The sequence below is a fragment of the Hemiscyllium ocellatum genome, chromosome 6, assembly GCF_020745735.1.
Source record: "Hemiscyllium ocellatum isolate sHemOce1 chromosome 6, sHemOce1.pat.X.cur, whole genome shotgun sequence".
Taxonomy (NCBI): Eukaryota; Metazoa; Chordata; class Chondrichthyes; order Orectolobiformes; family Hemiscylliidae; genus Hemiscyllium; species Hemiscyllium ocellatum.
This window is the reverse complement of record NC_083406.1, coordinates 69,696,445-69,714,150: the sequence shown is the minus strand read 5'-3', so window position 1 is coordinate 69,714,150 and position 17,706 is coordinate 69,696,445. Positions and strand designations below refer to the sequence as shown.

Genomic DNA, 17,706 nt, shown 5'->3' with positions numbered 1-17,706 from the left:
TCAACGTGAAGTCAGGTCGCATGACGTGCAAAGTGCAGATAGCTGCAACATTCTTGAACAAGCACATGGACCACGTGAAAGCTGCAAACTCACAAACGCGACAGGAGCAAAGCATACTCAGGCCCTCAGAGCAACCAGAAAGGCTATGGGGTCTCCCTCTGTCTAGCGTCAAAGAAACCTTGGAGTCTGAGATGGACACAACAGCCTCGACATCTTTACCACCTGAAGAAGAGAATGAACTCCTTCCTCGATTCTCAGGGCACAAGAGGCAAGCTACAGTCCAGTACTGCTGCCCGTATCTGAGGCTGATTCGTTGGAAGTGGACCCCATGTGAAAACACTCCAGCAGAAGCTACAAGAGAAAAGAACAGGCCTACATTGCGGGCTTAGAGGGGGAGAGATGTAGTGATTGAAACGTGGTCATCCTGGTGACGCCTCACCTGGATGACCATGACACTGGTCCCTCAGAACCTCTGATACTCCTATTTATATCTGTCAGCCAGGGCTCCCTGATTGGGATTGTTAATCTGGTCCAATCAGGGAGCCCCAGCTGATAGATATAAACAGGAGTATCAGATGTTCTATTCACTCCGAGAGTTGACTCTGAGGGAGATGTATCAGTGTACAAATAAAGGTTGGCTTGACAATGGGATACCGGTCTCTGTAGATTATTTCACTTGCCACTATTGAATTGTTTTAGTTGTGCCATCTTGCTATATAATACGCAGAGACAGTGACATAAACCATTAGAACATAGACTTCACAGTGCAGTACAGGCCCTTCGGCCCTCAATGTTGCGCCGACCTGTGAAATTAATCTGATGCCCATTTAACCGACACCATTCCGTTATAATCCATATGAATGCCCATTTAAATGCCCTTAATATCGACGAGTCTATTACTATTGCAGCCAGGCCATTCCATGCCCCTTCTACTCTCTGAGTAAAGAATCTACCTCTGACATCTGTCCTATGTGTATCACCCCTCAATTTAAAGCTATGTCCCCTTGTGTTAGCCTTCACCATCCGAGGAAAAGGCTCTCACTGTTACTCTATCTACAGAAAAACAAGGAAAATTTACAGCCCAGGAATAGGCCCTTCAGCCCTCCAAGCCAGAACAGATCCAAATTTACAGTCTAAACCTGTCAGTCAATTCCTAAGCATCTGTATCCCTCTACTCCCCATCCACTCATGCATTTATCCAGACACATCTTAAATTAATCTACCGTGCCTGCCTCTACCACCTCTGCTGGCAACGCATTCCAAATGCCCACCACCCTCTGTGTGAAGTACTTGCCGTGTGTATCCCCCTTAAACTTTCCACCTTTCACCTTTAAAGTGTGACCTCTAGTGATTGAACCTTCACCCTGGGATAAAGCTTGTCTCTATCCACTTTGTCTATACCCTTCATGATTTTGTAAACCTCAATCAGGTCTCTCCTCAAACTCCTTTTTTCTAACAAAAATAAACCTAACCTACTCAACCTTTCTTCATAGCTAGTACCTTCCATACTAGGCAATATCCTCGTAAACCTTCTCTGCACCCTCTCCAAAGCGTCCACATTCTTTTGGTAATGTGGTTACCAGAAGTGTACACAGTATTATAAATGTGGCCGAACCAATGTCTTGTACAAGATTAACATGACTTGTTAGCTCTTGTACTCAATACCCGTCCAATGAAGGCAAGCACACCATAGGCCTTCTTGACCCCTCTATCCACCTGTGCAGCAACCTTCAGGGTACGATGGACCCCCACTCTCAGATCTTTCTGCCCATCAACTTTTCCCAAGACTCTTCCGTTCATTGTGTAATTCGCTCTAGAATTAGTCTTGCCTAAATTCATCAACTCACATTGGTCTGGATTGAAATCCATCTGCCACTTTTCCGCCCAACTCTCCAGTCTACCTATATCCTCCTGTATTCTCTGACAGTCCCTTATGTTTTCTGCTACTCCACCAATCTTCGTGTCATCTGCAAACTGACTGATCATACCAACAGTGCCCTCTTTCAGATCATTTATGTATATTACAAACAACAGTGGCCCAAACACTGACTCCTGTGGAACACCACTGGTCACCTTTCTTCATTTTGAGAAACTCCCTTCAACTACTACTCTCTGTCTCCTGTTGCTCAACCAGTTCTTTATCAACCTAGCTAGAACACCCTGCACACAATGTGACTTCGCTTTCTCCATTAGTCTACCATGGGGAACCTTCTCAAACACCTTACTAAAGTCCATGTATATGACATCAACAGCCTTTCCTTCATCTATCAATTTGGTCACTTCCTCGAAGAACTCTATTAAATTGGTAAGGCATGATCTCCCCTGCACTATCACTGATAAGTCCATTCTTTTCTAAATATAAATAGGTCCTACCCCTCAGTACCTCCTCCAGTAACTTTCCCACTACCGACATCAGGCTCACTGGTCTGTAGATACCCGGAATATCCCTACCACCCTTCTTGTACAGGAGGACAACATGAGCAACCCTCCAGTCCTCCAGCACCTCACCTGTATTTAAGGATGCCACAAAGATAACTGTCAAGGCCCCAGCTATTTCCTCTCTTGCCTCCCTTAGCAACCTAGGTTAGATCCCATCCGGTCCTGGGGAGTTGTCCACCTTAGTAGCCTCTAGCCTACCCAACATATCTTCCCTACTTATGTCAACGTGATCCAGACTAATCAAACTTCTATCTTGATCTCAAGATTCATCATGTTCCTCTCCTCAGTGAACATTGGTGCAAAGTAATCATTCAGAATCTCACCCATTCTCTCAGGTTCGACACACAGCCTTTCTTTGTTATCCTTTAGTGGACCAACCCTTTCTCTAGTTACCCACTTGCTTCTTATATGAGAATAAAATGCTTTGGGATTCTCCTTAATTCTGCTTGCTAAAGCTATTTCATGACCCCTTTTAGCCTGCTTGATTCTTCGTTTAAGACTTGTCCTACTCTTCCAATATTCTTTCAGGGCCCGTTCTGTTCTTAGCTGCCTAGACCTTATGTATGCTTCAAACCTATCTAACCTTCTGATTATCTTATACATCTTGATTAATTCACCTCTCAACCTTCTTCTCTCCAATGAAAACAGCCTCAGTTCCCTCAGCCTTTCCACGTAAGACCTTCCCTTCATACCAGGCAACATCCTAGTAAATCTCCACTGAACCCTTTCCAAAGCTTCCTATAATGCGGTGACTAGAACTGTACACAATACTCCATGTGCAGCCTTAACAGTGTCTTGTACAACTGAAGCCTGACCTCATTGCTCCTAAACTAAATCCCCCGACCAATAAACGCCAACACACCATATGCCTTCTTTAACAACCCTGTCAACCTGGGTGGCAATTTTCAGAGGCTTTTGCACTTAGACAACTGAGATCTCTCTGTTCATCTACATTGCCAAGAATTTTACCATTAGCCCAGTATTCTGCATTTCTGTTACTTCTTCCAAAGTGACTACCTCACACTTTTTCACACTAAACTCTATTTGCCACTTCTCAGCCCAGATCTTCATCCTATCTATGTCCCTCTGTATCCCACAACATCCTTCAGCACTATCCCCAACTCTGACTACCTTAGCATCATCTGTAAATTTACTAACCCATCCTTCTATGCCCACCTCCAGATCATTTATAAAAATAACAAACAGCAGTGACCCCAAAACAGATTCTTGCGGCACATGATTGGCAACTGAGCTCCAGGATGAACATTTCCCATCAACCACCACCTTCTGTCTTCTTTCGACTAGCCAATTTCTTACCCAAACCGTTAAATCCCCTTCAATCCCGAAACTCCTTATTTTGTGCAATAGCCTACTAAGTGGACCTTTATCGAATGCCTTACTGAAATCCACATCAACCACTTTACCCTCATCTACCTGTTTTGTCACCTTCTCAAAGAACTCAAAGAATTCAGGCATGACCCACCCTTCACAAAACCGTGTTGACTAACCCTAATCAAATTATTCCTTTCCAGATTGTTATAAATCCTATCTCTTATAACCTTTTCCAACACCTTACCCACAGCCAAAGTAAGGCTCACTGGCCTATAATTACCAGGGTTGTCCCAGGTCCCCTTCTTAAACAAGGGAACAACATTTGCCATCTTCCAGTCTTCTGGCACTACTCCTGTTGACATGATGACATAAAGATCAAAGCTAAAGGCTCTGAAATCTCCTCGCTGGCTCCCCAGAGAATCCGAGCATAAATCCCACCCAGCCTCGGAGTCTTATCTATTTTCAGATCTTCCAAAACTGCTGAAACCTCTCCTTTGTAAACCTCAATCCCATCTAATTTTGTAGCCTGTATCTCTGAATTCTCACTAACTTTGCTCTTTTCCAATGGGAATACTGACAAAAAGTATTCGTTAAGCGCTTCCGCTATATCCTCAGATTCCACACATAACTTTCCATGATTATCTTTGATTGGCCCTAATCCATTTCTAGTCATTCTTTTATTCCTGATATACCCATAGAAGGCCTTACGGTTTTCCTTGATCCTATCCACCAACAACTTCTCATGTCCCCTTCTGACTCTTCTTTACCCTCTCTTTTGATTTTTACTGGCTAACTTATAACCCCTAACTGAGCCTTCATGCCACATCCTCACATAAGTCTTCCTCTTGTTAAGAGCTTCAACTTCTTGAGTAAACTATGGCTCCCTCTCTCGACAACTACCTCCCTGCCTGATAGGTAGATACTTATTAAGGACCTGCAGTAGCTGTTCCTTGAATAAGCTCCATATTTCAAGAGTGTCCATCCCCTGCAGTCTCTTTCTAGCTCTGTTTAATCTAGCTCTAAGTTTCCATCTTAGCTCCTTGAATTTCTGCCTTAGATCCCAATCTTTCTTCCTACCTATGTCATTAGTACTTAAGTGGACCATGACTTGCGTTGCTCCCCCTCCCCCCAAGGTTCCCAAAAACAGGATCAGAGACATTACGAACCCTGGCAACACACCAATCGTGTGTCTCTCTCGTTCCCACCAAACCTTCTATCAGTCCCCCTAACTATAGAGTCTCCAATGACTAAAGCTGTGCTCCTCTTCCCCCTTGCCCTCTGAGCAACAGGAACAGATCCTGCACCAGACACCTGTGTCCCATTGCTTATCCCGATAAGTCATGCTCCCCAACAGTATCCAAAATGGTACACTTGTTGTTGAGGGGAAGCACCACAGGAGATCCCTGCACTGCATGCTAGTTCCCTTTCCCACCCCTGACGGTAACCCCTTTCCTCTAACTCTTCTCAATAACCTTCTCTGCCTCCTGAATGATCCGAAGTTCATCCAGCTCTACCTCCAGTTCCCTAACATGGTTCTTGAGGAGCTGAAATTGGGTGCACTTCCCACAAAGAAAGTCAGCAGGGACATGAGAGGTGATGCTTACCTCCCACATACTGCAGGAGGAACAGTCAGCATTCATTCAACCAATTGGATATGGCAGAACCTGGTGGGGCTAGTTCTCTGTCAAGTCAAAGGGGGGCTTCACTATCTGTTAGGGCACAGTCTGCACACAGTCCTTTGAATTCATCATGATCAGTCATCTGTTTGGGACACTTAAGGTCCAGGGATCCATCTCAATTCAGGGTAAGTGGGTGGGTGGATTCTGTAGTCAGTCCTGTGGCACTAGCTCAAGCAGTTAGGGAAATCATGTACCTCCACTCTGGGCCTTCAACACAGCAGCCAATGGTCTGGTCAGTCATATCTGGGGAATAATCCTCAGAATCAGTCAGAGTTCAGAGGTGATTCAGTCCTGGGTGTGTGTCCATCGATATTTCTAAAGTGTTTGAGGTGCATCTTTTTGGGGCTGTGGGACATCAATAATAGAAGGGGTTAGGTCAGTCAAGACTGGGGAGGGAAAGCAGAGGCATTTATAGTAGGGGTGAGGATGTTGATGGGAGGAGAATTTCAAATTGGATGGGGAGCAACTGGGAAAAGCATCAAGAGTGTGGTAGATAATGGGGAAGGGTAATTGACTAGGACCACCACTGAGGATAGTGTAATGCAGCAGGGGGCATCATTAAGAGATAAAGTTATGTGAAGTTTCAATGTGGTAGCTCTGGTTTGTTGGAGATAATGTAAGTAAAATGTGACATTGAGGTTCTGGGGAGGGGTTGCCTTGGCACCAGTCTGGGCCTGACGCCAATGGTATACAGCATGACCTGTGTTCCCAGCCATCACTCTCCCTTCTCTGGAGGCAAAGTACAACTAGAAAATGGCTGGAACTGAGCCCAGGGTGTGCTGAGTAAGTGTCAGGTTGACGGCTGAAAGTATAGGAGCATGTATGTTGGACAATAGTTCAGTATAACCACCAAGCACGCTGTTGCTGTTCGCAAGTTGCCACTACATTGGATTGGCAATCATTGCATTGCCTATTACTAATATATTCAGTTTTCAGGTATTTAGTGGTCACAGAGCTGACCTCTCATCAGAGCTGAACTCTCATTAAAGAGACGAGTGGTGGTGGTTTAACCTGAGGGTTAAAACTCAGGCAAGGCGAGATTTTGTGGTGAGTCATTCATGGTAACTTCAGTTGGTATGGGAATTGGATCCATGCTGTTGCCATCACTCTGCACCACAAACTAATCATCCAAGCTAACCAACACCTGTGTATAGTGTCTAGCCTGGGCTCCATCTCCTGGCCATGAGTGAGGCACAGTGTTTCTGTATGCCTCAGTATACGGTATTGTAATGGCACTGTGCTGGTTGCTGCAGCGCGACCTGAAGGGTACAGGAGCAGGAGGTCATTCTCTCCTAGTGACTGTGAATGTTTTTGCAACACTGAAGTTCATTGTGACTGGCTCCTTCCTGGGAGCAATGGCGATGTGCATGGAATCTCTGAGCCTTGTAAGCCCAAGTGCACCAGGACAGTGATCGAAGCCATCTATATAAGGCCACACTGGTTCATTGTGCTCCCCAAGACAAGGTCAATGCTGCAGTCCGGGTGGTTGATTTCTGGAATATAACTGGGTTCCCCCAGATGAAGGGTGCATACATGTGACACCAAGAGGGCCATGTCAAAATGTTGCAGAATTCATCAACAGGGCAGGGTTGCAATGAATTAATATTTAGGTAATCACCATTACCACTTCCTGCAGATGTGTGCGCACTACCTTGGCAGCTCCCATGATTCCTACATCCTGGAATACTCTTATGTACCTCCTGCATTTAAGGGACCAGGAATCTTACAAGGCTAGTTAAAGGGGACAGGGGTTATCCATTGTGATCATGACTCATGACATCATTGTGCTGTCCGCTGATTGATAGGGAGCCCAGATTTAATGCTGTCCATGCCTTAACAGAACCATGGTGGAGCAAAGCCAAGGTCTGTTGAAAATGCCATTCCACTGATTGGATAGGTCTGGGACAGGTCACCTTCCAGTATATTCCAGATAGAATTTGCCGTATCTTCCTGGTGTGCTGTGCTCTGCATGATTGGAGCAGGCAACGAATGAAGTGATGTCCTGGATGCTGAGGAATTGGGGAAATGGGAGCAATCTTCCCATAAGGAGGACAAAGACACTGGAGAGGAGGAAGCTGGTGTTGTCCATGGCAGACCTCAGCTGCCTTGGACACCAACACCAGGCAGAACTTAATTGAGACCTGCTTCCAACAGGGAAGAGTTCAGTATAGCAGGCAGTTGTTAAATGTTTCATTTTTTTGGTCATGATTTCAAAATTTGGTTATAGGGCCTCTGTTGGCTTTGTTTTGTTTCCTCACATAAATAAAAGCTCATGATTGTCTTTGTATTTGTCTGATTGTTGTTTATATTTGATAATCCCAATTAAATAATGACAATCCATGGCTCAACATTGATCAGTGGTGTCAGGGTAGCCCTGAACTAAAGGATGGTTAGATGGCTTTGTGGGCTGATGCGCCATAACATCACCAGTGGGAGTGAACATTTGTTTGCTATCACTTGTCTGACTGCATGGTGGCCTTTCAAAGATGGCATGGGTGCAAGTTTTGCCAGTCTATGGGTGGAGAGTGGGTGAGTTGTTCCAGGAAGGATGCTTGATAGGGTAGGGCAGAAATCAGACATGAAAGATGTCACAGAGGCAAGTAGGCAATTAGTACAGCAGGTTTGGTGAAAGAACAGTCTCACCATTCCCACCAAAAAACTCGACATGGCCAAAAAATACAAGATTCAGCCTTGAGTTTTTCACACTTTTCTATGTCCTTACTCCACTCTCTCAAATTTGGACTCAAAGGTTTAATGAGATGGGACCAGATTCAAATATTGAATCTACTTTATTGCATAGACATCAGTGAACATATAAATTAACCAAAGTAAATTGTATTTATTTGTCTCCGTCTCACTTTCTATCTCACAAGAATGGAAGAAAGTAATCACCTGAGACTATATCCTTTTAATGAGCAACTTACTTACTTTGCATAACACAATTTTATCAAATTACTCATGCTTCAAGAAAAACATCATCAAAAATAAATACATTCAAAATATCACAGCAAGTTTAGAATGAATACAGAAATACAGCAATAGTATACAGAAAACATTTTAATGTATTCTAATTTGTTAATTATAACAGTAAATTATAAATTAATTATAAACACATATTACAAACTGAAAGTCTTGAAAAAATGTAGCACTGTTCAGAACATTCAAGACACCCCAAAGCACTTTAGAGCTTAGGACTGCGCTTGTCAAATACGGTCACTATGTTAATGTAGAAAACACAGTAACATGATATTGATCATATAACCTGTTTTAGTGATTTCAGTTGAAAGAGAAACATTGACCAGGAAAACTGGGATAACTCCCTGGCTTTGAAAGAGCCTTATGGGATGTTTTGGAGAAAGTGAGGACTGTAGATGCTGGAGATCAGAGTCGAAGAGTGTGGTGCTGGAAAAGCACAGCAGGTCAGGCAGCAAGCGAGGAGTACTCCTTGGATGCTGCCTGACTGGGTGTTCTTTTCCAGTGCCACACTCTTTGATTTATGGGATGTTTTGGTACATCTGACTAAGCAAGTAAGATTTAATTTTAGCATGTGATCCAACGGTCAGCATATCTAACAGTGTAGAACTCACTCAGCAATTACCTGGGAGTGTCAACCTAACTAGAGTTTGGTCCTTGGGTATCCGGAATGGAAATTGAACCCACAAACATCTGACTCAGGGGCACAAACACCACCCAATTTTTAAACTCTTACTCCATGGGATGTGGATGGTGCTGGCTAGGCCAACATTTATTGCTCATCCCTAATTGCCCTTGAGAAGATAGAGGTGAACTGCTTTTTTGAATACAACTGAATGGTTTTTTCAGAAGTCAGCCAATGGTGAGTCAAATTGCTATGAATCTGAAGTCAAAAATAGTCCACATTGAAGACAACTGATCTCCTCCATTAAAGGACATCAGGGTTTAATACAATTCAGGTTCATAATTACAGATACAAGTTTTCCATGCTAGATTTTCATTCATTAATTGAATTTCAACTCCCTGACACCCATGATCAGGTCTAAATTGAAACCACCAGATTAAGTCCAGCTCTCTGAAGCACCAAGTCAGCAACATCACTACCACACTACTTTACCAAAAGCTGAGCCACAAATGATATTGTGATGTTTAATGCAATAAAAACAAGACTGAGTTTGCATATTCCTTATGCATTTGACAAGATATTTTCCAGAATACAATTAAATGGAAATACAGCAGACATCCTACAGTGAGGCAAAAATTTCAGTTCTGAGGAAGGGTCACTCAACCCAAAACATTAACTCCGATGTCTCTCCACAGATGCTGCCAGACCCGCTGAACTTTTTCAGCAATTTCTGTTTTGTTTCTGATTGACAGCATCCACAGGTCTTTCAGCTTTTGTAGACTGCAGTGAGGTCCACGTCTGTCAGTTAGGCAACAGGTTTCAGTTGAAGCTTTGACTTGTGACAATATTATTCTTCTTCACTGGCATATGGTATCTGAGCATCTTCCAGAAATTTGAGGATGGGGGGAAAGATTTCTTTCCTTTCCACGTTATCTCTGGTAACACTGTGATGGCTTTTTTAACATTTTCAGGCAGATCCACTCTGTCAGGTAGAGAGTGGAATTTTATCAAAATCACTTTGGTTTTATAATTATCAAGCATGCTGCTGACTCCTGTCTGCAGTTCAAAAATCCTTGAATCATTCCGGGCAATATAATTTGGGCTGAGGACTATTATTACTCTCCTGCTTCTTTTTATACATGAAATAACATCTTCTGTGTAAACTGCAGAAAGAAAAGAATCAATTAAACATATAACTATTTCATATACGACAATGTAAAGTTTACATAATTCTTGACTACAGTATACGCATCTTTTCTTTTAATCTTTAACAGAAGAGAATAAACATTGATTAAACTTAGGTGGAGCCTGGCTCACATAAGATTCTGTTTAATCGTCACAATGTTGCTGTGTAATGCTAAGGCAGATTAAAAGAAGAAGATAACTCCACAGATGAGTTCCATCACTATTTTTCACTGAAGAACCAAAGAGCTGACATCACTCAGGCTTTTCTCCCAGCTTATTTCATGTTCATAACAAACTGAAGATTTATAGTCACCTAGTGTGTCTTCTGAACTATAATTTTCAACTTTAAACATACCATTGATAGGAGCAACATAGCTAAGGATTAGTAGTTACCTTCCTATTGGAATAATTCACTTCAAAAACAACACAAGATGTCACTTTGCACACCTGTTGTTTCTGCTATATGCAAATATACTGCATGAGTAGGCATTATTGTCCAAGTTAAAATTATAAAATCATGAGGGGCATGGATAGGGTAAATAGACAAAGTCTTTCCCTTGGGGTTGGGGAATCCAGAGCTAAAGGGCATTGGTTTAGGATGAGAGGGGAAAGATACAAAAGGGACCTAAGTGGCAACATTTTCACACAGACGGTGGTGTATGTATGGAATGAGCTGCCAGAGGAAGTGGTGGAGGCTGGTACAATTGCAACATTTAAAAGGCACCTGGATGGGTAAATTAATAGGAAGGGTTAAGAGGGATTAGGGCCAAGTGCTGGCAAATGGGACTAGATTGGGTTGGAATATCTGGTCGGCATGGACGAGTTGGACTGAAGGGTCTGTTTCCGTACATCTCTATGTGCTGTACATCTCTATGACTCTATAAGTCAATAAACTTAAATTCGATGTACACAAAATAAAAAGAAAGCATCACAAAACAAGTAGTTTAAATAATAATACAAAAAGAGATTTAATTCACTTTAAGTAAGGTTAAACGTAGTACAGCAAACAAGAATGAATTCTAAGCATTGATTTACATTAAGAACTGTTTTTTATATTCTTCTTATCTGTTCATACAATTGAAGATTGAATCCACCTTCCCTACCTGGATCATATTAGCAATAAATCAGGGCTGTTTAGCTTCTTAAGTGATTTGTAGTTCCAGAGTTAATTTTAACTTACTACAGCAAAAGCTGCATGTTTCCATTTCTACTTTATTATTTGGATTTTAAGATCATACACATGTAATAATTTAGTCCATGATAATCTCGTTAGCAATTCTGAGGATTAACTGTGCAATGAATATTTTAGATTACTTACAGTGGGGAAACTGGCCCTTCAGCCCAACAAGTCCACACCGACCCACCCCCCTACATTTACCCCTTCACCTAATACTACAGGCAATTTAGCATGGCCAATTCACTTAACCTGCACATTTTTGGATTGTGGGAGGAAACCGAAGCAGACCCACAGAGAATATGCAAACTCCACACTGACAGTCACCTGAGACAGGAATTGAACCCAGGTCTCTGGTGCTGTGAGGCACCACTGTGCCACCGTGCCACCCACAAGCATATTCAGATAATAGTTTAAGATGAGGGAAATTGCTGAAACATTGCTCCCACCAGACATTTGTAATTTCACAAATGCTCATAGGTACAACATTTTGTGACAAAGAAGATGGCGAGACAGTATCAAATAAGGGCCAAGATTTCCTCTAAAGTTGCGTGGCTGCTCTGAGGGTTACATCAATTGGAAGTTAATGCTGCAGATGAAAATAAAATTAGCAGGAATGCTGATGTAGGATACTATTCTAAATGATGTGCAGGAGCATAGACACCTGTTTGTTAAAGATGGCAGAACAGATTGAGACAGCAGTTAAAGAAGCATACAGTATTATGGTTTTCAATAATAGAGGCAAAAGCAAGAAGGTAAGCTGAACTTATGTTGAACTTACTTTTTAACTGCAGTATTAATGTGGGTGACACACTTTCGGAAGGATGTGAATGTGTTGGAGAGAGTGCAGAAGAGAGTTATGAGAATGGTTTCAGGGATGAGAAATTTATCTTATGAGGTAATATTGGATAACTTGGAACTCTTTCCTTGGAGAGGAGATTTGATGGAAATTTTCAAAATCACAAGGGATCAGGATAGAGTACATAGGAAGAAATAGTTCTCACTCAAATATGGATTTAGAAACACAAGGCAAAGATTTAGTGTTGTGGAAAGAAACAAATGTGAGGTGAGAAAAATGCGTTCTCACGTAGTGAGTAGTTAGGGTCTGGAAAACACTCCTTGGAAATGTGGTCACAGCGTTCAAAGGGCATTAAATGATTATTTAAAAAGAAACATCATGCAAGGTTACAGGGAAAAAGGCAGGAGATTGGCACTAAGCCAATTGCTCAGGGAGCCAGTGTAGACATGATGAGCTGAATGGTCTTCTTCTGCACAGTAACAATATATGGTTCACGGTATTATAACAGTTGTCATTGTCCCAAAGCGCCATATAGCTGCTCTCTTATTAGGGAGAAATGACTGATAGTGGTGTATCTGAGGGTCAACCCAACCTCAGGCATGGGACAAGGTCAAGAGGGCAAGACCTTCATTGTGACTTCAACCAGTGTACGAGTTGAGCCTGTGCTCTTGGTGTGACTCTGCATTGCAAACCAGCCATCCACCAACTGAGCTAACCAATTTCCACAGTCCCATTTTGCTGCTGTAACCGTATATGCTTCCTCAAGGTCAATCTTTTGCTTCTAAATTGTTGTGTAAGTATATCCTTTTGCTTTGTACTATTGTGCTCTGTTTTATTTCAGTTCTCTGATGTCATCTGTCTAATTGCAGATCTTCCTCTTTGTTCTTTCTTTCATATTTTTGCCTTTTCCCTCTTCAATCTCGAGCTTAAATTCGTAAGTCTCAGTTCTGAAGAAAGGTCACTGATCTGAAATTTTAACTTTGTTTCTCCATAAATATTGCTGAGTACATCTAATATTTCTAATCACAGCTTTGTACCATTGACCCTAAACACTGTGCTTGTGACGAATAAAAAAGGACTTAATGAGACTTTCACAGTAAACAGTAAACTTATTATTATGATTACATTGAACATGAGCCCTCCGGCATTTCTCCAGAATGGTCTAAATGGCTTTGGCAACCAGCATAGAGTTAATGGTCCAAAATGTGTGCAGGTTCCATTTGGCACAAAATCAACAAAATGCTCCCAGAATCTCCCGAATGCCAGTTGCGAGAAAACGAGGTTACATTTCGGTTTCTCTGCAAAGCTATTAACATAAACCATAATGTAAAATCTCACATGAAGCACCCTAATCAAGCAGCATAATTAGTCATGGAACAAGACATTAGCAGAACGTTCTTCAACTGATTGATTTAATGCTTTTGACCTTACCTTTTACTTGGTTTCAATTGACAGTTTTGATCCCTCCTTGGTAGAGGTAAGACTGTGACATGCAGTCAATTGAATCCCCACCAGCATTTTCTACTCTACTAAATTTTTTAACAATTTAAACTGAATTGCAAGTAATTTAAAGTGTTTGTAGCAGCAGCAAGAGAAACAGAACATGATCAGTATTTAGTTAACTGTTCCTCGATCTAAGTATTGATCAATAATGTTATGTGAAATCAGCAGAAACTCACCATTCCAACTTTGAAAGGACTTCTTTGTGAGTGAAGATTTCTTTGGGGGTAAATGGACTTTTTGAATGAACACAAAAGAACAGGTACTCCAGTGGGTACAATGCACCTATATTTTGTGTTCAACTGCACATAGATTACATTAATGTTTCGGAGGAAATTGTGCAAAGTCCCCATACCAAATGTTTCTGCTGTTTGAAACTATCACAATGTGATGCCAAAATCTTATAGCATGTATTTTTCTCTATTTCCCAATTGGTCTACATATTTCCACCATCTCTGATTTTATGTTAGAATTCAGAATTTGTTGTTTTCATTTAATATCCATATAACAATTCCTGGTACTAATCCTAGTGGAACTGCAATCACATATTAGGTAAATACGTCTTCCAAATAATATTAAAAATTATTAGGAACTGAGTTGTTTTCACACTGAAATCCAAAATTTTGATTTGAGCTTTATTTAATGCACGTTAAGCTACACTACTAATGCAGGTAAAAACAATGACTGCAGATGCTGGAAACCGGATTCTGGATGAATGATGCTGGAAGAGCACAGCAGTTTGGGCAGCATCCGAAGAGCAGTAAAATCGACGATACGGGCAAAAGCCCTTCATCAGGATTAAAGGCAGAGAGCCTGAAGGGTGGATAGATAAGCTAGAGGAGGGTTGGGGTGGGGAGAAAATAGCATAGAGAACAATAGGTGAGTGGGGGAGGGGATGAAGGTGATAGGTCAGGGAGGAGGGTGAAGTGGATAGGTGGAAAAGAAGATAGCCAGGTAGGACAAGTCATGGGAACAGTGCTGAGCTGGAAGTTTGGAACTAGGGTGAGGTGGGGGAAGGGGAAATGAGTAAACTGTTGAAGTCCACATTGATGCCCTGGGGTTGAAATGTTCCAAGGCAGAAAATGAGGCGTTCTTCCTCATCTTCTGGTGAGGGACTGGCGGTGAAGGAGGCCCAGGACCTGCATGTCCTCGGCAGAGTGGGAGGGGGAGTTGAAATGTTGGGCCACAGGGCGGTGTGGTTGATTGGTGCGGGTGTCCCGGAGATGTTCCCTAAAGCGCTCTGCGAGGAGGCGTCCAGTCTCCCCAATGTAGAGGAGACCGCATCGGGAGCAATGGATACAATAAATGACATTGGTGGATGTGCAGGTAAAACTTTGATGGATGTGGAAGGCTCCTTTAGGGCCTTGGATGGAGATGAGGGAGGAGGTGTGTGCACAGGTTTTGCAATTCCTGCGGTGGCAGGGGAAGTTGTTAGGATGGGAGGGTGGGTTGTATGGGGGCGTGGACCTGACCAGGTATTCACAGAGGGAATGGTCTTTGCGGAAGGCGGAAAGGGGTGAGGAGGGAAATATATCCCTGGTGGTGGAGTCTTTTTAGAGGTGGCGGAAATGTCGGTGGATGATTTGGATAATGCAAAGGTTGGTAGGGTGGAAGGTGAGCACCAGGGGCGTTCTGTCCTTGTTACAGTTGGAGGGGTGGGGTCTGAGGGCGGAGGTGCAGGATGTGGACGAGATGCGTTGGAGGGCATCTTTAACCACGTTGGAAGGGAAATTGCGGTCTCTAAAGAAGGAGGCCATCTGATGTGTTCTGTGGTGGAACTGGTCCTCCTGGGATCATATACGGTGGAGGCAGAGGAATTGGGAATATGGGATTGCATTTTTGCAAGAGGTAGGGTGGGAAGAGGTGTAATCCAGGTAGCTGTGGGAGTCGGTGGGTTTGTAAAAAAATGTCAGTGTCAAGTCGGTCATCATTAATGGAGATGGAGAGGACCGGGAAGGGGAGGGAGGTGTCAGAGATGGTCCAGATAAATTTAAGGTCAGGGTGGAAGTTGATGAATTGTTCAACGTCCTCGCAGGAGCACGAGGTGGCGCCAATGCAATCATCAATGTAGCAGAGGAAGAGGTGGGGTGTGGTGACGGTGTAATTACGGAAGATCGACTGTTCTATTTAGCCAACAAAGAGACAGGCATAACTGGGGCCCATACATGTGCCTATGGCTACCCCTTTGGTCTGGAGGAAGTGGGAGGATTCGAAGGAGAAATTGTTAAGGGTGTGGACCAGTTCGGCCAAACAAATGAGAATCTCAGTGGAAGGGTACTGTTGGGGATGTCAGGAGAGGAAAAAAAGGAGGGCTTGAAGGTCCTAATCATGGCGGATGGAGGTGTAGAGGGATTGGATGGCCATGGTGAAGATGAGGCATTGGGGGCCAGGGAAACAGAAGTCTTGGACGAGGTGGAGGTCGTGGGTGGTGTCTCGAACGTATGTGTGGAGTTCCTGGACTAGGGAGGATAGGACAGTGTCGAGGTAGGTAGAAATGAGTTCCGTGGGGCAGGAGCATGCTGAGACAATGGGTCAGCCAGAGTGGTCAGGCTTGTGGATCTTGGGAAGGAGATAGAACCGGGCAGTGCGGGGTTCCCGGGCTATGAGGTTGGAAGCTGTGGGTGGGAGATCTCTTGAGGAGATAAGGTTCTGTATGGTCTGGGAGATGATGGTTTGGCGATGGGGAGTGGGGTCATGGTCGAGGGGGCGGTAGGAAGAGGTGTCCTCGAGTTCGCGTTTGGCTTCAGCAGTGTAGAGGTCAGTGTGCCAGACTACCACTGCGCCCCCTTTATCTGCTGGCTTGATGGTGAGGTTGGGATTGGAGCAGAGGGATTGGAGGGCTGCGCGTTGTGAGGGTGAGAGGTTGGAGTGGGGAAGGAGGGTAGACAGGTTGAGGCAGTTAATGTCCCGGCGGCAGTTGGAAATGAAGAGGTCGAGGGCAGGTAATAGGCCAGCGTGGGGTGTCCAGGTGGATGCAGTGTGTTAGAGGTGGGTGAAGGGGTCCTCGGAAGGTGGACGGGAGTCGTGATTGTGAAAGTAAGGTCGGAGGCGGCGGAAGATGTGTTCGACGTCATGGCATGCGTTAAATACATTGATGCGTGGATGGAGGGGGTGTGAAGGTGAGTCCTTTGCTGAGGACTGATCGTTCGTCCTCAGTGAGGGGAAGGTCTGGAGGGATGGTGAAAACTCAGCAGGACTGGGAGCTGGGATCTGGTGTGGGTGTGGAGCTGGGAGTGGGGGCAAAGCCAGTAACTGGGGTGGATGTGATGGTGGGGGGAATGTGGGTGGAGTCATGAACAGGGGTGGTGTTCCCCTCAGGGTTCTGGGGGCCGGGAATGGTGACCGTGGGATCTGTGGGGGTCGTGTCAGCAGAATGCAGGTGAGTGGCGTTGGTGGGGATGGAAGTGGTGGCAGACACGGCAGTAGGGGTGGCGGAAGTCACTGAGCGTGTGACATCAGCGATAATGTGAGGGGCGGAAGTGATGTCACGCCTGATGCATGAGGAATTGTGAGGGGTGGAAGTGGCTGTGGGAGTGGCCATTATGGGGGCGGAAGTTACATCATCAATCAGCGTGGGGGGTGGCAGCTGCACCAGCCGCATGAATAATGGTGTCCAAGCAGTTCCAGAGGCCAGGGGAATCTTCTGGAATGTTTGAGGAGTGCTGGTTATGGAGGTGGGTAGATAAAAGTTTGTTGTACTTGCAGTTTTTGATGTTTGAGATGGAGTTGAAATACTGTTTGTTGAGAGTATGAATTCTCCTGAGGATGTAGTACAGAGTGGGTCCTTTGCAATTCTGAGAGAGTGTGGCCCTCAGCTGAGGCAGGGCTGACTGTAGAGAGGTTAGGTGCCGGCGCATTGCTGCGAGCATGGAGCGGAGGATCTTGAAGGAGAACCGTTGCTGGTGTTTTTGAATCTGTAGTCTGTACTGTTTGTCCTGTTCGGGTCTGAACCCTGCTGGTTTAAAGGTGGCCTGGAGTCCGTGTGGTATGAGTTGGTTAC

At 44.0% G+C, this 17,706-nt stretch overlaps 1 protein-coding gene across 1 annotated transcript in view; it reads right to left on the bottom strand.

The window, feature by feature from the left end:
* Positions 1 to 9,612: 9,612 nt before the first annotated feature.
* LOC132816937 (interleukin-18 receptor accessory protein-like) overlaps positions 9,613 to 17,706 on the bottom strand; it is a 37,874-nt gene continuing 29,780 nt past the window's right edge. Inside the window, exon 4 of the mRNA XM_060826962.1 lies at positions 9,613 to 10,211. Within this exon, the coding sequence (XP_060682945.1) occupies positions 9,868 to 10,211 (344 nt within the window). The 3' untranslated portion in view covers positions 9,613 to 9,867. The remainder of the gene's footprint in view (positions 10,212 to 17,706) is intronic.